Source organism: Hypanus sabinus, chromosome 3, assembly GCF_030144855.1.
Source record: "Hypanus sabinus isolate sHypSab1 chromosome 3, sHypSab1.hap1, whole genome shotgun sequence".
NCBI classification, from domain to species: Eukaryota; Metazoa; Chordata; class Chondrichthyes; order Myliobatiformes; family Dasyatidae; genus Hypanus; species Hypanus sabinus.
Window position 1 is genome coordinate 43,408,890 of NC_082708.1, and position 22,878 is coordinate 43,431,767.

The 22,878-nt window shown below is 40.3% G+C and overlaps 1 protein-coding gene across 1 annotated transcript in view; it reads right to left on the bottom strand.

Moving 5' to 3' along the window:
- LOC132390702 (anoctamin-7-like) overlaps nucleotides 1-22,878 on the bottom strand; it is a 62,117-nt gene that overhangs the window by 2,278 nt on the left and 36,961 nt on the right. Inside the window, exons 9-16 of the mRNA XM_059963258.1 lie at nucleotides 21,533-21,622; nucleotides 18,551-18,703; nucleotides 16,037-16,073; nucleotides 14,106-14,215; nucleotides 13,871-14,015; nucleotides 11,004-11,140; nucleotides 9,692-9,821; nucleotides 7,768-7,901 (exon numbers count right to left, since the gene is read on the bottom strand). Of these exons, the coding sequence (XP_059819241.1) occupies nucleotides 7,768-7,901; nucleotides 9,692-9,821; nucleotides 11,004-11,140; nucleotides 13,871-14,015; nucleotides 14,106-14,215; nucleotides 16,037-16,073; nucleotides 18,551-18,703; nucleotides 21,533-21,622 (936 nt within the window). The remainder of the gene's footprint in view (nucleotides 1-7,767; nucleotides 7,902-9,691; nucleotides 9,822-11,003; nucleotides 11,141-13,870; nucleotides 14,016-14,105; nucleotides 14,216-16,036; nucleotides 16,074-18,550; nucleotides 18,704-21,532; nucleotides 21,623-22,878) is intronic.

The following is a 22,878-nucleotide window of genomic DNA, read 5'->3' on the forward strand; positions in this document are numbered from 1 at the left end:
CGCTTTCTCCCATGTTTCACTCTCCTTTCCCATCTCCTTCTGCAGCTCTTTGTCTTTTCTGCCTATCACTTCCCAGCTTTTTACTTTGTTCCCTTCCCCCACCCACCTGGTTTCACCTATCACCTTCTAGGTTGTCCTCCTTCCCCTTCCTGCCCCACACTTTCTTAGCTGAGCTCCTCCAACATTTTGTGTACTGCGTTAGATTTCCTGCATCAGCAGAATCCCTTGTGTTTAAGAAGTCTGGATTCCTGTCCATAGGATTTTTAACAATGATTTTTTAAGCACCACAAATTCAGTCCAAAATCAAGTAACATTTCCTATGGGAAGGTACATTCATTTTTGTTTACCAGTGTAAACATATATTGAGACCTAAGGTTAAGACCAAAAGACATAGGTGCAAAATTAGGCCATTTGGCCCATTGTGTATGCTCTGACACTCCATCGTGGCTGATCCACCATTATTCTCAACCCCATTCTCCAGTCTTCTACCCATAACCTTTGACACCCTGATTAATCAAGAAGGTATCAACCTCCGCTTCAAATATACCCAATGACTTGGCTTGCCCTGCCATCTGTGGCAATGAATTCCACAGATTCACCACCCACTGGCTAAAGAAATTTTCTCTCCTCTCTGTTCTAAATCAACATCCCTCAATTCTGAGGATGTGCCCTCTGGTGAGAGGTTCCTCCACTATAGGAAATATCATCTTCATATCCACTCTATCCAGACATAGAAACATAGAAAACCTACAGTACAATATAGGCCCTTCGGCCCACAAAGCTGTGCTGAACATGTCCCTACCTTAGAATTAAGGCTTTACCCATAGCCCTCTATTTTTCTAAGCTCCATGTAGCCATCCAGAAGTCTCTTAAAAGACCCTATTGTTTCCACCTCCACCACTGCCACCAACAGCCCATTCCACGCACACACCACTCTCTGCGTAAAAAACGTACCCCTGACATCTCCTCTGTACCTATTTCCAAGCACCTTAAAACTATGCCCTCTTGTGCTAGCTATTTCAGCCCTGGGAAAAAGCCTCTGACAATCCACATGATCAATGCCTCTCATTCTCTTGTACACCTCTATCAGGTCATCTCTCATTGTCCGTCGCTCCAAGGAGAAAAGGCTGAGTTCACTCAAGCTATTCTCATAAGGCGTGCTCCCCAATCCAGGCAACATCCTTGTAAATCTCCTCTGCACCCTTTCTATGGTATCCACGTCCTTCCTGTAGTGAGGCGACCAGAACTGAGCACAGTACTCCAAGTGGGGTCTGACCAGGGTCCTATATAGCTGCAACATTACCTCTCAGCTCTTAAACCCAGTCTTACGATTGATGAAGGCCAATGAACTGTATGCCTTCTTAACCACAGAGTCAACCTGCTTAGCAGCTTTGTGTGTCCTATGGACTCAGACTTGAAGATCCCTTTGATCCTCCACACTGCCAAAAGCCTTACCATTAATGCTATGTTCTGCCATCATATTTGACCTACCAAAATGAACCACCTCACACCTATCTGGGTTGAACTCCATCTGCCACTTCTCAGCCCGGTTTTGCATCCTATCAATGTCCCGTTGTAACATCTGACAGTCCTCCACACTATCCACAACACCACCAACCTTGGTGTCATCAGCAAACTTACTAATCCATCCCTCCACTTCCTCATCCAGGTCATTTATAAAAATCACGAAGAGTAGGGGTCCCAGAACAGATCCCTGAGGCACACCACTGGTCACTGGCCTCTATGCAGAATATGACCCATCTACAACCTTCTACAACCCATCTTTGCCTTCTGTGGGCAAGCCAGTTCTAGATCCACAAAGCAATGTCCCCTTGGATCCCATGCCTCCTTACATTCTCCATAAGCCTTGCATGGGGTACCTTATCAAATGCCTTGCTAAAATCCATATACACTACACCTTCTCACCTTCTGGCTCTCCTAATTTCATTCTTAAGTTCCTTCCTGCTAGCCTTATAATCTTCTAGATCTCTATAATTACCTAGTTTTTTGAACCTTTCGTAAGCTCTTCTTCTTGACTAGATTTACAACAGACTTTGTACACCACGGATTTTGTACCCTACCATCCTTTCCATGTCTCATTAGAATGTACCTACTCAGAACCCCATGCAAATATCCCCTGAACACTTGCCACATTTTTCCCCATACGTTTCCCTGAGAACAATTGTTTCCAGTTTATGTTTCCAAGTTCCTGGCTGATAGCCCCATATTTCCTCTTATTCCAATTAAATGTTTCCCTAATTTGTCTGTTCCTATCCCTCTCCAATGCTATGGTAAAGGAGATAGAATTGTGATCACTATCTCCAAAATGCTCTCCCACTGAGAGACCTGACACTTGACCAGGTTCATTTCCCAATACCAGATCAAGTACAGTCTCTCCTCTTGTAGGCTTATCTACATATTGTGTCAAGAAACCTTCCTGAACACACCTAACAAACTCCACCCCATCTAAACCCCTCACTCGAGGGAGATGCCAATCAATATTTGGGAAATTAAAATCTCCCACCACAACAACCCTGTTATTATTACTCCTTTCCAGAATCTGTCTCCCTATTTGCTCCTCGATGTCCCTGTTACTACTGGGTGGTCTATAAAAAACACCCAGTTGATTTATTGACCCCTTCCTGTTCCTAACCTCCACCCACAGAGACTCCGGAGACAACCGCTACATGACTTCCTCCTTTTCTGCAGCCGTGACACTATCTCTGATCAACAGTGCCACACCCCCACCACTTTTGTCTTCCTCCCTATCCTTTCTGAAACATCTAAAGCCTGGCACTCTAAGTAGCCATTCCTGCCCCTGAGCCATCCAAGTCTCTGTAACGGCCACAACATCATAGCTCCAAGTGCTGATCCACGCTCTAAGTTCATCTGCTTTCTTCATAATACTCCTCATAGTAAAATAGACACATCTCAAACCATCGATCTGTGCGCGTACCTTCTCTATCACCTGCCTATCTTCCCTTTCATGCTGTCTCCAAGCTTTCTCTATTTATGAGCCAACCACCTCTTCCCCAGTCTCTTTAGTTCGGTTCCCACCCCCCAACAATTTTAGTTTAATTTCTCCCCAGTAGCCTTAACAAATTTCCCCACCAGGATATTGGTCCCCCTGGGATTCAAGTGTAACCCATCCTTTTTGTACAGGTCACACCTGCCCCAGAAGAGATCTCAATGATCCAGAAATCTGAATCCCTGCCCCCTGCTCCAATTTCTCAGCCACGCATTTATCCTCCACATCATTCTATCCCTATTCTCACTGTCGCGTGGCACAGACCTTTCAATATTCTGTAAATTTCAATGAGATCCTCCCTCATTCTTCTAAATTCCAGCAAGTACAGATCCAGAGTCATCTCATGCTCCTGATATGTTAACGCTTTCATTGCTGGGATCGTTCTCGTGAACCCCCTCTGGACCCTCTCCAATGCCAGCACCTCTTTGTCCAGCTTTGACCAATGGCCAATCTGGACATTGGAAGTTTTGAGAGGAGGGGGTGATAGATTGAATTTATAGAGAGGTAGTTACACCCAAGGTGCAGGACACGAAATGGATGAGACTCAGGAAGGGGAAAGGGGTTAAGGAGCCAGTGCAGAGTACCCCTGTGGCCATCCCCTCAACAACAGGTATATTACTGTGGATATTGTTGAGGGGATGACCTAACAGAGGAATATCAGAGAAGTCAGGTCTCTGTGACTCAGAGGGAAGGGAGGAGAGGAGGCAGCTTTGGTGATGGGGGATTTGTTAGTTAGGAGAATGGATAGGAGATTCTGCGGGTGAGAAAAAGATTTCCAGATGGTATGTTGCCTCCTGCGTGCCAGGGTCTGGGATATCTCGGACTGAGTCCTCAGTACTCTTAAGTGGGAGGATGGATAGCCAGAAGTTGTGGTCTATGTAGGTACCAATGACATGGTAGGACCAGTGATGAGGTTCTGCATAGGGAGTTCAGGGAGTTAGATGCTATGTTAAAGGGCAGGACTTCCAGGGTTGTGATCTCAGGATTGCTACCTGTGACACATGCTAGTGAGGGCAGAACTAGGAAGATTATACAGTTTAATATGTGGCTAAGGAGATGGTGTAGGAGGGAGGACAGGGAAGGTGGGGCCTGTACAGAAGAGACAGTTTGCACTTGAACTGGAGGGGTCTAGTACCTTAGCAGGATGATTTGTTAATGCTTCATGGTGGAATTTAGAGTTGCAGGGGGATGGCAACCAGAATGCCAGTTTGGGGAGAGCTTGTTGAGGCAGATGTTGGTAAGACCTTGGACAAAGTTAGGAATCAAAAGGTTGAGCATGGGGTGACTAGTGTCCTGAGCTGTGTATATTTCAATGCAAGAAGTATCGTAGGAAAGGCAGATAATAGTGATAAAAATGAGGCTGCTGGTTTACAAATACAGGCAATATGTAGTGAGGATAGGCTGTTGATAGGGCAAAATTGCAGTCAACAGGATAAATTGCAACATAAAATGTGAACCAAATCAAAAAGGGTAAATACAGGACTGAAGGTGTTGTATCTGAATGTGGGCAGTATACAGAATAAGGTAGATGAACTTGCAACACAGTTACAGATCGGCATGTATGATGTTGTAGGCATCACTGAATCATGGCAGAAAGACTATAGCTGGGAGCTTAATATCCAAGGATATACATTATATTGAAAGGACAGGCAGTAAAAAATGAAATCAAATCATTAGAAAGAGGTGACATAGGGTTGGAAGGCGTTGAGTCATTGTGGATGGAGCTAAGAAACTGCAAGGGTAAAAAGAGCCTCAAATAAGGATGTGGCTTCCAAATTACAACTGGAGATATAAAATGCATGCCAAAAGGGCAATGTTACAATAGCTATGGGGTCTTCAATATGCTGGTAGATTGGGAAAATTAGGTTGGTGCTGGATTCCAGGAGGTGAAATTTCTAGAGCTGAGCCCACTAGGGGATCAGCTATTCTGGAGCGGGTGTTATGCAATGATCTGGAATTGATTAGAGAGCTTAAGGTAAAAAAATCCTTAGGGGAAAGTGATCATAATATGATTGAATTCCCCCTGAAGTTTGAGAAAGTGAAGCTAAAGTAAAATGTACCAGTATTATAGTGGAGTAAAGGGAACTGCAGAGGCTTGAGAGAGAGGAGTAGTCCAGAATTGATTGGAAAAATACACTGGCAGGGATGATGGTACCGCAGCAATGGCTGAAAGCAATTAGGAAGGCACAGGATATATACATTCTTAAGAGGAAGAAGTATTCTAAATGCAAGATGACACAACCATGGCTAACAAGAGAAGTCAAAGTCAACATAAAAGCCAAAGAGACAGCAAATAATAGAACAAAAATTAGTGGGAAGTTCAAGGATCGGGAACCTTTTAAAAACCAGTAGAAGGCAAATAAAAAGTCATTAAGATGGTAAAGATGGAAGTACACAAAAGTAAGCTAGAAAATAATATTAAAGTTGATACCAAAAGTTTCTTCAAATATATGAATGTAAAAGAGAGGTGAGAGTCAATATTGGACCACTGGAAAATGTGCTGGAGAGGTAGCAATGGGGTCAATGAAATGGTGGATGAACTGAGTAAGTATTTTGCTTTATTCTTCACTGTGGAAAACACTAGCAGTATGGTGGAAGTTCCAGGTGTCTGGGGTCATGAGTGTGTGAAGTTACCATTACTAGAGAGAAGGTTCTTGGGAAACTGAAAGGTCTGAAGGTAGATAAGTCACCTGCCCTAGATGGTGTACACTCCGGGGTTCTGAAAGAGGTGGCTGAGAGATAGTGGGGGCATTAGTAATGATCTTTCAAGAATCAATAGATTCTGGAATGGTTCCAGAAGATTGGAAAATTGTAGATAACACTCCACTCTTCAAGAAGGGATTGAGGCAGAAGATGGGAAACTATAGGCCAGTTAGTCTGACCTCAGTGGTTGAAAAGATGTTGGAGTTGATTGTGGTTTTGAGGAACTTGGAAGCTCATGTTAAAATAGGCCACAGTCAGCATATTTTCTCAAGGGAAAATCTTGCCTGACAAACCTGTTGGAAATCTTTGAAGTAATTACAAGTAGGATAGACATGGGAGAATCGGTTGATGTCGTCTACTTGGACTTTCAGAAGGCTTTTGACAAGGTGCCACCCATGAGGCTGCTTAACAAGCTCTGAGTCTGTGATATTACAGGAAACATTCTAGCATGAATAAAGCAGTGGCAGTTAGACAGGAGGCAAAAAGTGTGACTAAAGGGAGCCTTTTCTGGTTGGCTATCAGTTACTAGCCATGTTCCGCAGTGGTTTGTGTTGGAGCCAATTCTTTTTACGTTATATGTCAATGATTTGGATGATGGAATTGATGACTTTTCTGCTAAGTTTGCAGACAAAATGAAGATAGGAGGAGGGGCAAGTAATTTTGAGGAAGTAGAGAGGCTACAGAAGGACTTAGACAGGTTAGGAGAATGGGCAAACAAATGATAGATGGAATACAGTGTCGGGAAGTGTATGGTCATGCACTTTGGTTGAAGAAATGAAAGGCTTGACTAATTTCTAATTGGAGAAAAAATACAAAGGGCGCAAAGGCACAAAGGGAGTCCTTGTACAGGATTCCTTAAAAATGAATTTGCATGTTGATTCTGTAATGAGGAAGGCAAATGCGATGTTAGCATTCATTTCAAGAGTACTAGAATATAAAAGCAAGGATGCAACGTTGAGACTTTATAAAGCACTGATGAGGCCTCACTTTGAGTATGGTGAGCAGCTTTGGGCTCCTTATCTTAGAAAGGATGTGCTGAAACTGGAGAGGGTTCAAAGGAGGTTCATAAAAATGATTCCAGGATTGAATAGTTCGTCACATGAAGAAAGTTTGATGGCTCTGGACTGTAGTCACTAGAATTCAGAAGAGTGAGGGGTAAGCTCATTGAAACCTTCTGAATGGTGAAAGGCCTTGATAGAATGGATGTGGAAAGAATGTTTCCTATGGTGAGAGAGTCTAAGAACAGAGAACACAGCCTCAAGAAGAGGGGCATCAGAGATGAGAAGGAATTTCTTTAGCCAGACAGTAGCGAGTCTGTGCAATTCTTTGCCACAGGCATATGTGGTGGTCAAGTCATTTATGTATATTTAAGGCAGAGGTTGATAGGTTCTTGATTGGTCAGGGCATGAACAGATATGGGGAGAAGGCAGGAGATTGGAGCTGAGAGGAAAATTGGATCAGCCCTGATGAAATGGTGGAGCAGACTCAATGGGCCAAATGGCCTAATTCTGCACCTGTATCTTAAGGTCTTATGGTCTTAACTTTTCTTAGATAAGGGGCCCAAAACTGCTCACAATATCCCAGGTGCAGTCTGACCAATGGCTTATCAAGCCTAGCATTATATCCTTGCTTTTATATTCTAGTCCTCTCAAAATAAGTGGTAACATTGCATTTGTCTTCCTTAGCACCGACTCAGGCCTGGAAGTTATCCTTTAGGGAATCCTGCACAAGGACTCCCAAGAACCTCTGCACCTCTGATTTTTGACCCTTCTCCCCATTTAGAAATTATTCCACGCCTCTATCCCTCATGCCAAAGTGAATGACCATGCATATCCTTACATTATATTCCACCTGCCACTTCTTTGCCTATTCCCCCCAAAGTCCACAAGGCAGCCTGTACATCCCCACCCCCCCATAAACAAGCCTCACATTATGTAATTACCAAGATCTACTAAAACCATATCAATAATTCATTAAAAATAAACAGTTTCTGTAGTAATCATTTAAAGTGTAATTTATTAAGAGTAATAATGTACCTCAATAACTATTAGAATGATCAGCTGTTCATAAAAGGGTCTCTCCCTCCCAAATTCTGTGTTGAAAGCAATCAGGCAGGCATTGGTCACTATTGCCACTCCATTTATAAGATCTAAGACAGTCAGCCAATGACCTGAATAAAATGAAATTTTATATTTTTATATTACTTATACAAATGCCATTATATATTGTACAATTACTTGTGATAAGAACAGTCAATAAAACATCTACAGAAAAAAACATCTAAAATGCTATCGATTTATAACAGTGTAGATTGACAATATAAGAAATTCAGTTTCTGGCCAACTGGTATAGACTTTCCAAGGAATTTTACAGCCTATTCATATATCATTAAGACATTCCATTGAAGTATTTCATTACTTACAGTTATTAAGAAATACTACTTGGAATTAATGTATATTTGCAGGAAAATCTAAGTACATTAGATTTTCTACATTGAATCTTGGGTTCAATAAAATAATCAACTATTGATTATGGGCAGTCGTATTTGCAGTTTGCAAACCATCTGCTCCACAAGCACCACAACCCCAACTCTCATCCACTCTTCCACCAACATTCATACCAACTTCAGATTTGATGTTTGATTACCCCTGCAAAATGCTCTCCCAGTTAACGTTTGCTCATCTGGCTGGAGCTCCAAGAACCTGGAGGTGTCTCTCCCAGGTGGAGTTCTGGCTGGGGTGTATGGATGTTAGGGACAAGTGGTCACATTCCTGTCGAGGCCTGGGGTGGTTTGCACTTTTCCTGGTCGGAACCCAGAGGAAAGTGGTCACTGCCTTGGGATAGGAAGTAATGCTCCCTGCTGGAGCAATGGGGCATGAGGTCCCTCCTGGATGTTGGCTCAGGGGTGGTTACTCTCCCTGAAGCAGGAGATTGCTCTCTGGAGCCATGGTGTCGGCAGTCATTCTTTTGGCTGCAAACTCAACCCTCAACAAGCATTATCACTAAGTTTTCTTATTTATTCCTTCTCTGGGAACTGGGCTTCAAGACTGGCATTTATTAACCACCATTAATTGTCATTATGACCAGCCTTCTGGAATTGCTTCAGCCTTTCTAGGTTGGTTACTGTCACAGTGCCATTGAGTAGGAAATTCCAGGATTCAGAAACGCAATAATGAAAGATTAGCAATACCTTTCTGAGTCCGTTAGATTGAAATCAGCACATGGTGGCGTTTCATTCATCTGCTACTCCTTGCTGGTAGATGTTACTTTTTTAGAAGGAGTTATGAGAGCTGTCTTGTCAACAAGTTGCAGTGCATTTTATAAATAGGTGTACACAGTAGAAGTGGAGGTGCTGGTGGTGGAGGGAATTAATATTTCAGATGGGGTCAGGCAACCGTGGGTGTCAGGAGGCGTCACTGGCCATAGAATATCCATCCAAGTGAGTTTCTGGAAACTACTCCTAGGATGTTGGTGGTGATTACTCAGTGACTATCAAGAGCAGACATTCTCTTGTGTTGGAGATGGCCATTACCTAGCATTATTGCAGTGTGATTAATATTTACCATTTATCAGCCCCTGCCTTAAAGCTACAAACTTCCAAAACATTCAATTGATTTCTTAGTCCTGAATAATTGAAAAATACAGAAAGTTCATATGTTGCTTTTGGTATAAAGTTGATTGCAATCCAGTAATGTACTATGGACCTGAGTAATGATCATGTTAAGTCATTTAACTTTGTGCTAATTAATCTGGATTGCATTAAGAAATGGAAAAGATAATTAAGGATGAGAGTAGAGAACGTTAGATTTCAAATGAGAGCTACAGTGTTCTGAGTCCTCCCATGATATTATCTATCTCGTGACTTCATTTACATTTGAGCTATGCAATAAAACAAATTATTCATTATCAGTGGCATCAGATTCAAATGTTCTTTCCTTATGCCTTTGTTAAATATCTTACCAATATCTTGAGCCATGAAAGCAACTGGCCGTTTGTACATCCATAGCAGCCGCTTGGCATCCACATGTACGTCAAATAAAATGGTAATAAAGAAAAGAAGTGGTGCCAGAGGAAATGAGATCGAAAAAAGCTGAAAAGAAAATTGGTTTGATGAATGAATTACCATGATAAAATAATTATCATAAAACTGAATTAATATTATTCAAATTACACGTGCTTTAATAGGCTTAAGGAAGTATTTCCCAACTCAGTCTCTTCACTTTCAAACCCTTTTTCTTAAATGAACCGTTTTCAAATATTTCACTACCATGAATTTTATTTATAAAATTGATTCAATAAGTTCAACAACAAGGTATTTAGCAATGTTTATACTAAATCATCACACCTTTCAAATATGTACCATCTCCTTATATGGAAATATTAATCAAGAGATTAAAGAAGGCAATTTATATCAGTTGATAGGACTTTTATTTGAGGCCTCATTTTTTCCACTAACCAGATAGGACATCATTTTACTGTACAAAATATTTTGCTTATCACAGCTGTTTAACAAAAGAAAATGACAAAGTGGTGGTGAGATGAATCTCCTCACTTGTACTTTAATATAAGTTTTCTGATAGGTATTTGAGTAATCAGGGCATCAAAGGTTATGGTGAGAAGGCAGGGGAATGGGACTAAAGGGGTGATTGGATCAGCTCATGATGAAATGGCAGAGCAGACTCGATGGGCTGAATAGCCGACTTCAGCTCCTTTGTCTTATGGTCTAATACTTTGGTTTAACAGTATACTGAGCATGTTTTATGCTTTATATTATAGCTTTTATCTATACATTGTTCAAAATACCTTTTAATGCCATTCTACTTTTCAGCAAATGCAATTTTGACCTCCCAGAGTTATGGTTTTAACGAAGTACAGAATGAGGTGTATCTTCAAACATTTTAAATTAGTCCCCCAGGATGCCTTTCATGTGCTTTTAAATGTTTGTTATGTTTTTCCTTTGAGTTTTAGCCTTTTCCACAATGGTGGCTTTGGACTGATCTGCAACTATTAGTCGAATACAGATGGTGCAGTAAAATCACTACCAGTAATCCCAAGAACAATAATGTTTGGGTTCCCAAATTATTTAAAGAGATAGCAGAGAGAGGAATTAAAAAAAAGTAACTGATAAGAAATAAAAATGAAAGAAAAGACAAACATGGACAAAAAGGTCACTTTATAATCTCAAAATCAAATATTTGCAGGTTTTCATTTGTCTAAACTATTTCTTTAACATCATTTATTCTAATTTGCTTAGTAATATGATTAGTCCTACCATTTGGTAACCATACTGTATGACCTTTTCTGTGTATTCCTCCAACGTGAAATCACCAAGATCTGGTTTCAGATGTTCTTTAATTATATAATCATCCACAGAAGAAAGTGTCATCTGCTTTTGTGATGGTAAAGAGAGGCCTTTATTTTGCTTGATTTTGTTTTTCAATTTCTTCATCCATCTGTAAAGTAAATAATCTATTAGCACAATAAAATGCTTATTTTGTTTGTGGTTTATCCAATTTTGATCACAAGTCCTAAATTCTTCTTACTTCTATACAATAACAGAACTGAAGGGTTGAAAGATAATTGGAATGAAGAATCAATGGTTCTACTAGGCCTAGGGCGGGGGTCGGCAACCTGCGGCTCCCGAGCCATTTGTGGCTCTTTCACCTCTGTGCTGCGGCTCCCTGTGGCTTTGGGAAATAATTGGTCAGTATTTAATTAAAATGTATTTTATGTTAGTTTGTTAGCTTTTGAAATGTAATTCTAAATTTGAAGATTATGGTGATCTTGTACAATCTAAGTGTGGCGACACATTTCCTGCCACATCCGAAACGGCTCACAATTAGCCAGCATTCCGGCTAAGGGAGATAGCCTACGGGGGTTTGTGAGTACGCGTCTTTTGCAGCATCTGCGTCCATGGGGGCTGGGTTGAGGGAGGCTTAAAAGCAAGGCTGTTTAGTTCGAATAAAGCTATCTTTGACTGCAGTTTACTGACACCGCTACAACGTGTTTTTATCGCTGGCTGTCCAGACGGAAGGTGCTGAAACGCTTTGTCGCGTGTCTGGAAGAAGTGAAAACTTTCCTGGGCAGCAAAGGGCTCACCTTTCCTGAGCTGGAACAGCCAGAGTGGCTGGAAAAGCTACACTTCATGGTAGACATGACAGCGCACCTGAACACGCTGAACACAGCTCTTCAGGGGTAAGGACGTACAGCCCTGCACATGTTGGAGGATGTTTTGGCATTCGAGCGCAAGTTGACAGTGCTTGCCAGAGATTTACAGAAAGGCACTTTGTCTCACTTCCCCAATTTGAGAGAGTTCAAACAAGGTCACGACATGATAATTTCGGAGTATTTACATTCTGCAATCATCGCAATGCAAACATCGTTTGGGAAACGCTTCTGTGAGTTCAGAGAGGAAAAAAACACATTATCCTTCCCGGTCACTCCCTTAAGCATCGATCCTTCCCTACTGAATACGACTGCATTGGCAGGTGTGAGTCAACCTGATCTTGAGATGGAACTGGCCGACATAGCCGACAAAGACATATGGGTGTCCAAGTTTAGACGCTTGACAGCAGACCTTGAAGATGTTGCCCGTCAGAAGGCCGTTCTTGCTCAGAAACACAAATGGAGTGATATTGAAAACCTTCCAAAACCGGACAAACTTGTGTTCGAAACATGGAATGCTATGCCCGACATTTATGTAAACATTAAAAAGTATGCACTTTGAGTCCTGTCGATCTTTGGATCCGCATATGTAAGTGAGCAGGTGTTCTCCAACATGAACTTTATTAAAAACAAACATCGCGCACGCCTCACAGATGACAGCTTGCAATCCTGTGTAAAGATGAAGGTGACGTCATACAGCCCTGATGTGCAGACGCTGTGCGCTGAGGTCCAGGAGCAGAAATCCCATTAACCAAGTATGATAAATATTTTAATTGCCTATTATTTTATGTATATTCATATTTTTTCATTGTTCAGTGAAATAGTCCTTTTATTTTTCAGGCTGACAGCTGGCTGATGTTATTTTTGGTTTGCTGCTGGCGGAAAATTTAAGTTCGGCGTTTTTCATAAATACAAGAAGGACTCAAATAGACATTGAGTATTTTACTTAAAAGTAACTTTCAACCCAACGTCTTTTTTTCGGAGTTCAAAATGTTTTTGTTGCATGCAGAAATGTAATTTCGTTTTCTCTGCAGGAGTTCATCAATTTCATAAATGCAACACATTATAGTTTGTTTATACATAGCATAAAGGCAAAAAAAACGTTGTATGCAGTGTTATTTCATTTTAAATGTCAAACGGGTTTTGCGGCTCCCAGTGTTTTCTTTTCTGTGGGAAACGGGTCCAAGTGGCTCTTTCAGTGGTAAAGGTTGCTGACCCCTGGCCTAGGGCAACCGAAATAAGCTATTGCATTCTGATTACTTCAGCTACTAAGATGGCACTGAGAGTATTCAAACTTAAAGGTGTCATGTAAAGTATGTTTCCAAATGGGTTAGTGGTGGTTACATGAGATTATTAAAAAAGCACAAAGTTATACCGAAAGCATATTTAACAGCTTAATAGAATTTCAAAGATGTGAGTCATTACAGCAGACCATTGTTTAAGAACAATAAAGGTAGATGTAAACAAGGAAGTGTGGATTGCCTAGAGAAGGACATAATGGTATTGATGCAGGTGTCAGTTTCTCTTGTTGTTTTCAAATGAAAATATTTCAGAGAGCCGGATGTACTGTCAGTGGTCCCATAGTTCTGGTTGCTTCGTTGTTCAATGGTTAGTTGGAAGCAAAACATGTCCAAGTTCTAAAAAGACAACAGGGATTCTTTCCAGTATCCTGGCCAATTTGTCCATTTCCTGTCAGTCACTAATGCCAATATAATTCCCACTTATGAATGATTGTGCATAAATTCTACAGCTTAACAGGTGATTGCACTTAAAAAACTCATTGGGTGTGAAGTACTCTGCGTCATTCAAATATTATGGTAGCATGTTAATTAAAGAATCTTCTTTCCATTCAGCTGTGGTTCGTGCTACATGATTAAGTATTAGAATAAAATGTAAGTTTTTGTAATCAGGTTTTCTCATTGTAGGTACAAGTGACATAGCAAAAAATCAGCACTGTAACAACTTACGGTATTAAAATATCTGTCAACAACTTGGGACATAGTTTGAAGATCATGAGCATAAGAACCTGAACGCTAAGTTCTGATACACAATTGTTCAAGTCTCCGCAGTTATCTTCAAAGTCAGGTAGTCCAATCATTTGAAAAAACTTCTGGTTATTCTATAAATAAATGGTAATAAAGTCATGGTTTACACATAATATAGCAATGAAACCAGATTTTGCCAAAATATTCTATATTCTATTACCTACCTTTCTCAGAAACGCAATATAAAATAGTGATGAATAACTGTTAGCAAAATGGAAGGCAAACAGTTTTAGTATCAGAGCATCATTATAGTTAGTCTGAGTCCTGTAGTTTTCTGTAGCGGAAAGGACAGCTTGTTAGTCAAAACTGATTCATGTCAGCTTTAATACAATATGTTTATTTCATAACAAAATGTATAATCCTTGATGGTTTATTTTCTCTTTAGTGAATGGCTCTTGTCTCTATGGAGCTTTGTTGATGAAACGGGAGCTAGTGGATGTAACATTTTTTGGATATTCAGAAGGGATTCAATAAGATGCCAGGTAAGGGGTTGACTCATGGGATTGAAGGTAATATATTAACAAGGACAATGGTGGGTTATCAGACAGAAAATACAGAGTGGGCGAAAACAGACCATTTTCAGGTTGGCAGATTGTAACTTGAGAATGCAGCTTTGATGCGCACTGAGGCATCTGTAGTGGATTCCAGTATAAATGGGGCAGCCACTTATTTGGGACAACACTTAAATAACAAAAACTAATTGAGAACATAGCTGCGAGTCACTTTGTTTATCTGGGACAGTATGCTGCTTAACGGGGCAGGGAACTGTTGCTGAACGGTTTCTAACTAGAAACACAAAACCTGCTCACGTTGGAAATCCAAACAACATCCACAAAATGCTGGGATGCCCAGCAGGCCAGGCAATTTCAATGGAACTAGCGTTAGTTGCATGCACTTGCATGGCCATTACACACTACACTATGCTTAGAGTGAATATTATCTAAATAGTGCCAGTTGAGTGTGTTTGCGTTTAAAAACCAGTGATTTTCATCGCTGATAGTTAGCGGGAAATAAGCAGTAATACAATTCAGAACAGGTTTGCTCACTGCTGTTTGAAGTATTCAGATATGGTCGGGAGTGAAAATGAAATAATTTCATTATTTCAACAAGTTAGGAACTATGGAGAACTTGAAGTTATTGACAATCATCTTGAATATTATAATGAACGAAGATTTGGAGGATCCAATCATTGCAGATTGTATTATCTGCACTAGATGTTTGTGCAGATTTTGTTCATTTATGGTTGATAAAAAGAACATGGCTGCATACACTGGATGAGTTCCTCTGTCAGTAGCTATTAAGAACTAATACAGTTTATGATACTATATTTAGTATTCTGTTCTGTATTTTATTTAAATACTTAACTTGTTACTCACTTAAACAGTAGTTTCTTTTCTGATACCTTTTTAACTATTTTCATGAAACATTGGCTAATTGGGGCAGCCATTTAACTGGGTCGAAACGTACTGGTCCCAATGTGCGCTAGTTAGCTGGAATCCACTGTATTTACAATCTACACAAAACCATTTAGCTGAAATTACCAATTATATTATATCCAAGTTTGTCAATGATCAAAATTATCTTGAAAAATGCCGAAGAATCATATCCAAAAACCTGACTATTGCTTATAATCAACAGGAAGCTGTGAAATAAAGTCTGTATACTTTGTGCAATGATACAAACTTCTGCTACAATGCGGTGGCACCCAATCATTACAGATTTTTTTCTTCCTTTCTGCAGCTTTGCCTTCAATGCATATTACAACATACCTGCAGTCATTTCTAGTGTTGCTGTATATACGGCCACTAGGATATATTTTTATAAACTTTGTCCACTCTTACTTATTCTTAAAATATGCTACTGACTTTCCCACCCTTTCATCTTTTAAAATATAATGTACAGAATGGTCAAAGTGGAAAGCATATCCTTCCTACATTTTGAAGTGTCAATAAGGGATTTGAGATTTTCTATATGAAAAAAATTGTTTTTGTTTATTGTAACTCAGCACATTGTTACTCATTTCTACTCAAAGATGAACTGAGATACTAAATACAGTAGAGTATTAGAAATACGTATAAATACTGAATATACTTACCCCAATCTGTCATTTTAACTGCAATTAAATGATATATCTACAACAAAGAAAAAGAAAAAAGTGCCACAAATTGCTTTATCTTCTTATACATGACAATTGTTGACAATTAGTATGCAGTGGCTCTAGAAAATTTATGAACCCTGTAGCATTTTCTTTATTTCTACATAAATATAACCTACAATGTGATCAGATCTTTATGTAAGTCCTAAATCTAGATAAAGAGAACCCAATTGAATAAATAACACAGCATTATACTTGTTAATTTATTTATTGAAAATAATGAACCAATATTACATGCATTTGTTGGAAAAAGAACGTGAGCCTTTGCTTTCAGGATTGGGTGTGACCCCATTGTACAGCAATAACTGAAATCAAACATTTCCAATAACAGTTGATCATTCCTGCACATTGGCTTGGAGGAATTTTAGGCCATTCCTCCTCACAGAACTGCTTCAACTCTGGGATTCTCATGGGCTTCCTTGGATGAACTGCTTGCTTCAGGTCCTTCCACAACATTTCTACAGGATTAAGGTCAGAACTTTGACCTGACCATTCCAAAACATGAATTTTCTTCTTTGTAAACTGCTCTGCTGTTGATTTACTCCTGTCTTGTTGTATTATTCATCTTCTATTAAGCTTCAGATGACTGACTGCCACCCTGACATTGTCCTGTAAAATGTCTTGATACAATTTTGAATTCATTGTTCCCTCAATGATTACAAGCTGTCCAGACCCTGATGCAGCAAAGCAGCCCCAAACCATGATGCTCCTTCCACCATACTTTACGGTTGGGATGAGGTTTTGGAGTTGGTGTGCAGTGCCCTTTTTCCACCAAACATTTCTGCCTAAAAGTTCAACTTCCGTCTCATCTGTCCACAGAACGTTGTGTCAGAAATGTTGTAGAACATCCAGGTGGTCTTTTGCAAACTTGAGATATGCAGCAATGATTTTGTTTTTGGAGAGCCATGGTTTTACTCTGTGGTGTCCTTCCATGCACACCATTCTTGTTCAGTGTTTTTCTTATAGTGGACACAAGAACAGAGACTTTAGCAAGTTCAAGAGATTTCTGCAGGTCTTTTGCTGTTACCTTTGGGTTCTTTTTCACCTCCTTCGGCACTGCACATTGTGCTCTTGGTGTGATCTTTGCAGGATGCCCACTACCAGGGAGAGTATCAACAGTTCTGAGTTTCCTCCATTTGTAGACTATTTCTCTTACTGTGGACTGATGAACACTCAGGTCTTTAGAAATGCCTTTGTAGCCTTTGCTAGCTTCATGCATCTCCAGAATTATTCTTCTAAGGTCCTCTGAAAGTTGTTTTGATCGGGGCATGGTGCACATAAACACATCTTTCTTGAGAAGAGCAGGCTGTGTCAGTAATCTGACTTTGTGTGTCTTTTTTTTTAAGAGCAGGGCACCTCTAAAACCCACACCTCCAATCTCATCTCATTGATTGGAACACCTGACTCCAAATAGCTTTTGCAGAAGGCATTACCCCTGAAGTTCACATACTTTTTCCAACAAATACATGTAATAATGGATAATTTTTCTCAATAAATAAATGAACATGTATAGTGTTTTGTGTTATTTATTTAATCAATCAATCAATCAATCAGGTTCTCTTTATCGAGTTTTAGGACTTGCATAAAGATCTGATCACATTTTAGGTCATATTTATGCAGAAATAGAGAAAATTCTACAGCGTTCATAAACTTTCTAGTACCACCGTAAAGCTATTAGCCAACCAAAGTCTGAGGCAGATTAACCAGTCTATCATGAGAGATGCCTTTGTACCAAAACCTGGATTTATAAAACAGGTCTTGTTGCCCTGGGCTAACCAGTACTCATAGCCAATGGCCCCGATTTACCTTCACTGAATTCAGAAGGCTTCCCTGGGGACTGCAACATGAAGGAGTGAAACATCATGCCCCATTATAGATTAATATGTGCAGACCAGAACAAGGTCTGCTTCCAGCTTTTCAGCTGTCAATGTGGTCTTCTTCTGGTGTAGCCCATCCACATCAAGGTTTGATGTGTTGTGCATTCATAGATGTTCCTTGCATGCCACAATTGTAATGTGTGGTTATTTGAGTTACTGTTGCCTTCCCGTCAGCTTGAACCAGACTGGCCATTCTCCTCTGACCTCTCTCATTAACAAGGCATTTTCACTCACAGAGCTGCTGCCGACTGGAAGTTTTTGTTTCATGCACCATTCTCTGAATAGTCTAGAGACTGAAAACTCCAGGAGCCAGCAGTTTCTGAGATACTCTAACCACCCGGTCTGGCACCAACGATCATTCCATGGTCAAAGTCACTTAGATCATATTTATTCCCCATTCAGTTGTTTGGTCTGAATAACAAATGAACCTCTTGACCACATTTGCATGTTTTTATGCATTGAGTTGCTACCACATGATTGGCTGATTAGGTATTTACATTAACGAGCAGGTATTCACGTGTACCTAATAAAATGGCCAGCTAGTGTCTATAGATAGAAGGATAAATTGAAAGCTTACCTTTCCCAAGATTATAATGGACACCACATTTAGAAATGAGGCGCCGACAGTGGTCAACAAAAAGCTGACAAATGAGTTGGAAGTTTTAACTCTAATTCTTATCCAGGTCTTATAAATAACCACTGCAATGACACTAGCGATTACTGCAAAGACCTGTATTGAAACAAAGCAGCAATTAGGTGTCTCAAGCTGTAGCAGGAAAGCAGCATCCAACATCAGGAACACCCACCATCCAGGCTTCTCTCTTCTGCTATCAGTGAGAAGCGACATAGGACTCACACCATCAGGTTCAGGAACTGTTATTACCCCTCAACCAGGATCCTGAACCAGAGAGGATAACTTCACTCAACTTCACTTGCCCCAATACTGAATTGTTCCCACAACCTATGGACTCTCTTTTAAGGACTCTTCACCTCATTTTCAATATTTATTGTTTATTTATTTATTTGTATGTTTGTTTGTTTTTTTTATTATTGTTGCTTTTTTTCTTTTTGTATTTGCACAGTTTGTCTTTCATTGATTCAATTGTGGTTATTGGATTTACTGAGTGTGCCCACAAGAAAATGAATCCTGGAGTTGTAAATGGTGACATATATGTACTTCAGTAATGAATTTACTTTGAACTTTGAAGTGATTGGAAACCTCATATGTTCATGGGTTATCTGCAGTCAACCATGGAGCACCAAAATGGAAATGAGAATAGGCCCCTCCCTGGGATTCCAAAGTAGCGGTATAACACATCTTATGGATGGTCGCATCCTTCTGGTGCTATCACTTCCATCTTACATAAGCTGGGAGACCAATGGATCTTCTACCCTCCTGTGTACCCTCCTGTGGATCAACAGGACCCGTAAATTAATTTCAAGACTAGGGATAATTATGTGTGGAAGATGTTGCCATCTGAAGACCTGAGAATATCTGCACTATTTTGAGTCTGTTAACTAATATTTATCCACCTGAAAACTAATACGCAAGTCCAAAATGCACTGGCAAAAGTTTCTGCAGTCTGACACTATGTCACCCTCAAACTGTTGCTCAACCTTCACAACCTTTCATCTCTTTTGTCTATTGGGAACCAAATAGAAACACCTACTATATATGTAAGAGATAATGTAAGATGGATATTATGGGTTCATATTTAACGGATAATTACTTTATAGGCATTTGTACAAAGCAATAAAACTGGAAACTTACAAAGTGGTGTCCTCGTAACTATTCAATTATCAACATTAATATTTGCTGGGTATGATTTGATATTTCTTCTATATAAGATTGATATTTATAAATAGAAATATTTTCTCAAAAATTCTGGTGTCCGGAAGGATCCTTAAGAAACTATAGATTAATACCATCCACAAACCCATAAGGACACTCAAATCTCAGCTTATGCAGGTCAAACACGAGGAAATCTGCAGATGCTGGAAATTCAAACAACACACACAAAATGCTGGTGGAACGTAGCAGGCCAGGCAGCATCTATAGGGAGAAGCACTGTCGACGTTTCGGGCCGAGACCCTTCGTCAGGACTAACTGAAAGGAAAGATACTAAGAGATTTGAAAGTAGTGGGGGAGGGGGAAATGCGAAATGATAGGAGAAGACCGGAGGGGGTGGAATGAAGCTAAGAGCTGGAAAGGTGATTGGCAAAAGTGATACAGAGCTGGAGAAAGGAAAGGATCATGGGACGGGAGGCCTCAGGAGAAAGAAAGGGGGAGGGGGGGGAGCACCAGAGGGAGATGGAGAACAGGCAGGGCGATGGGCAGAGAGAGAGAAAAAACACAAACAACTAAATATGTCAGGGATGAGGTAAGAAGGGGAGGAGGGGCATTAACGGAAGAGAAGTCAATGTTCATGCCATCAGGTTGGAGGCTGCCCAGCCGGTATATAAGGTGTTGTTCCTCCAACCTGAGTGTGGATTCATCTTGACAGCAGAGGAGGCCATGGATAGACATATCAGAATGGGAATGGGACGTGGAATTAAAATGTGTGGCCACTGGGAGATCCTGTTTTCTCTGGCGGACTGAGCGTAGGTGTTCAGCGAAATGGTCTCCCAGTCTGTGTCGGGTCTCATCAATATATAAAAGGCCACACCAGGAGCACCGGACGCAGTATACCACACCAGTCGACTCACAGGTGAAGTGTCAAAGATCAGATGCAGGTCAAAGATTACCTAGGACTGAGGTCAGCTGGTATTTACATGATTCCCTGTGAATGCAGAGCAGCATCTATCTACCAGAGGGGATCCAAGGTGGAAACCCATATCAAGGAACACAGGAGGTGTATCTATTTGGGTTACCCAGAGAAATCAGTGGTAACAGAACACTACATTCACAATGGCCATAGGATCGACTTTGACAGCACAAAACTACTGTGCTGTGCCAATGGCTTTTGGAACTACCTGGTAAAGGAAGCCATTGAAATAAAACTAGAGGAAAAGAATTTTAACAAAGATGAAGGTTTTACTCTAAGAACTGAAGTTAAATTGTAAACAAGGTGGGAGAGTAGAAACCTGATTAGATGAGGACTAACCAATCAGGAAGGACAGACTATGGTAGTATAAATAGCACCAGACTAGACATGCCCAGGCATCATCCCTGATGAAGATGGAAGAGATTGTCAGTGAAACATTAGTTATAATTGATACTTATACCCAGCTGGAAACCCAACGAAAGTTTATTCATTAGAAATGTTTAAATTAACAACAAATGATACTTCAAATGATTAACAAATGGTGTGCACAGCTCTTTAATAACTGAGAAACAAATTGTCTTGAAGAAAGCATTGCAGTTGGGTTTGGGGGAAAGAAAATGAAAGGAATGGTTCTTGTCATATTTAAATGTAAAATTAGATGACTGATTGATCACTAGTTTGCTACTTTACACTGATTCAGAACAATAATAGAAACTCTGGAACGATAATTACCTAGAGCATACACTTCATCTGTAAAATGGATGAAAAGGGTAAGTCAAGAACCTGATACTTACCATCAGCATCCCAACCAAAAGTGAGAGTAGCATTTTTGTACGTCGCAGAGTATCTGGGTAGTAAGGTTCATCGTCACCAGTAACTGGGTCCTACAAGATGAATGAAAAATAATATGATTCTTAATTTACAATATACAGTTGAACTTCTTATACATTTGATACTAACGTCATAAGTGAAAAAAAGGGAGCAGGTCCTGAAAACAGAATACAGGGAGTTAGGAAGGAAGCTGAAAAGCAGGAACTCAAGGGTAGTAATCCCAGATCTGTTGCCTGTGCCACGCGACAGTGAGGATAGGAAAAATGCGTGGCTTAAGAATTGGAGCAGGGGGTAGGGATTCAGATTTCTGGATAATTGGGACCTCTTCTGGGGCAGGTGCGACATGTACAAAAGGGATGAGTTGCACTTAAATCTGAGGGGGACCAATATTCTTGTGGGCAGGTTTACTAGAGCTGTTGGGAGTGGTTTGACTTAATATGGCAGTGGGATGGAGATCAGTATGGTGGAGCTGAGGATGAACCACCAGATTTACAAGTAGATGATGTAATACATAATATGAATGTAAGGAAGGACAAGCCAATGATTGGGTGCAAATGCAGACAGAGGCAAAATTCAAAATGGCCAAGAATGCAGGATTGAAGATGCTGTATTTAAGCGTTTGGAATTTGGAAGCATTTGGAATAAGGTGGACGAACTCATGGTGCAGTTAGAGATTGGTTGGTATGATGTTGTGGGCATCACTGCGTCATGGCTGAAAGAAGGCCACATCAATACTTTGTATTGGAAGGACAGGCAGGAAGGCATAGGCAGTGTTGGGGCTCTGTTTGTAGAAGATGGAGTTACATCTTTAGAAAGAGGTGACATAGGGTCAGAGAATGTTGAATCTTTGTGAGTGGAGTTAAGAAACTGCAAGGGTGAAAAAAACATTATGTGAATCATATATAGGTCTCCAAATAGTAGCCAAGATGTGGGGTTGAGATTGCAAAGGGAGCTGGGTAAGAGTAATGTTACAATTGTAATGGGGACTTCAATATGCAAGGGGATTGGAAAAATCAAGTTGTTATCAGATTTCAAGAGCGAGAATTTGTTGAACACCTATGAGATGGCTTTTTAGAGCAGTTTGTGCTTGAGCCTATTTGGGTAAAGGCTATCTTAGATTGGGTGTTGTGTAATAACCCTGATCTTAATAGGGAGCTTAATGTAAAGGAACTCTTAGGAGGTAGTGATCATAATATGATTGGATTTGTACTGCAATTTGAGAAAAAGAAGCATAAGTCACATGGAATTATAGAGGCATGTGAGAGGTGCTTACCCAGGAGGATTCTGTTGGGGATGACAACAGGGCAGA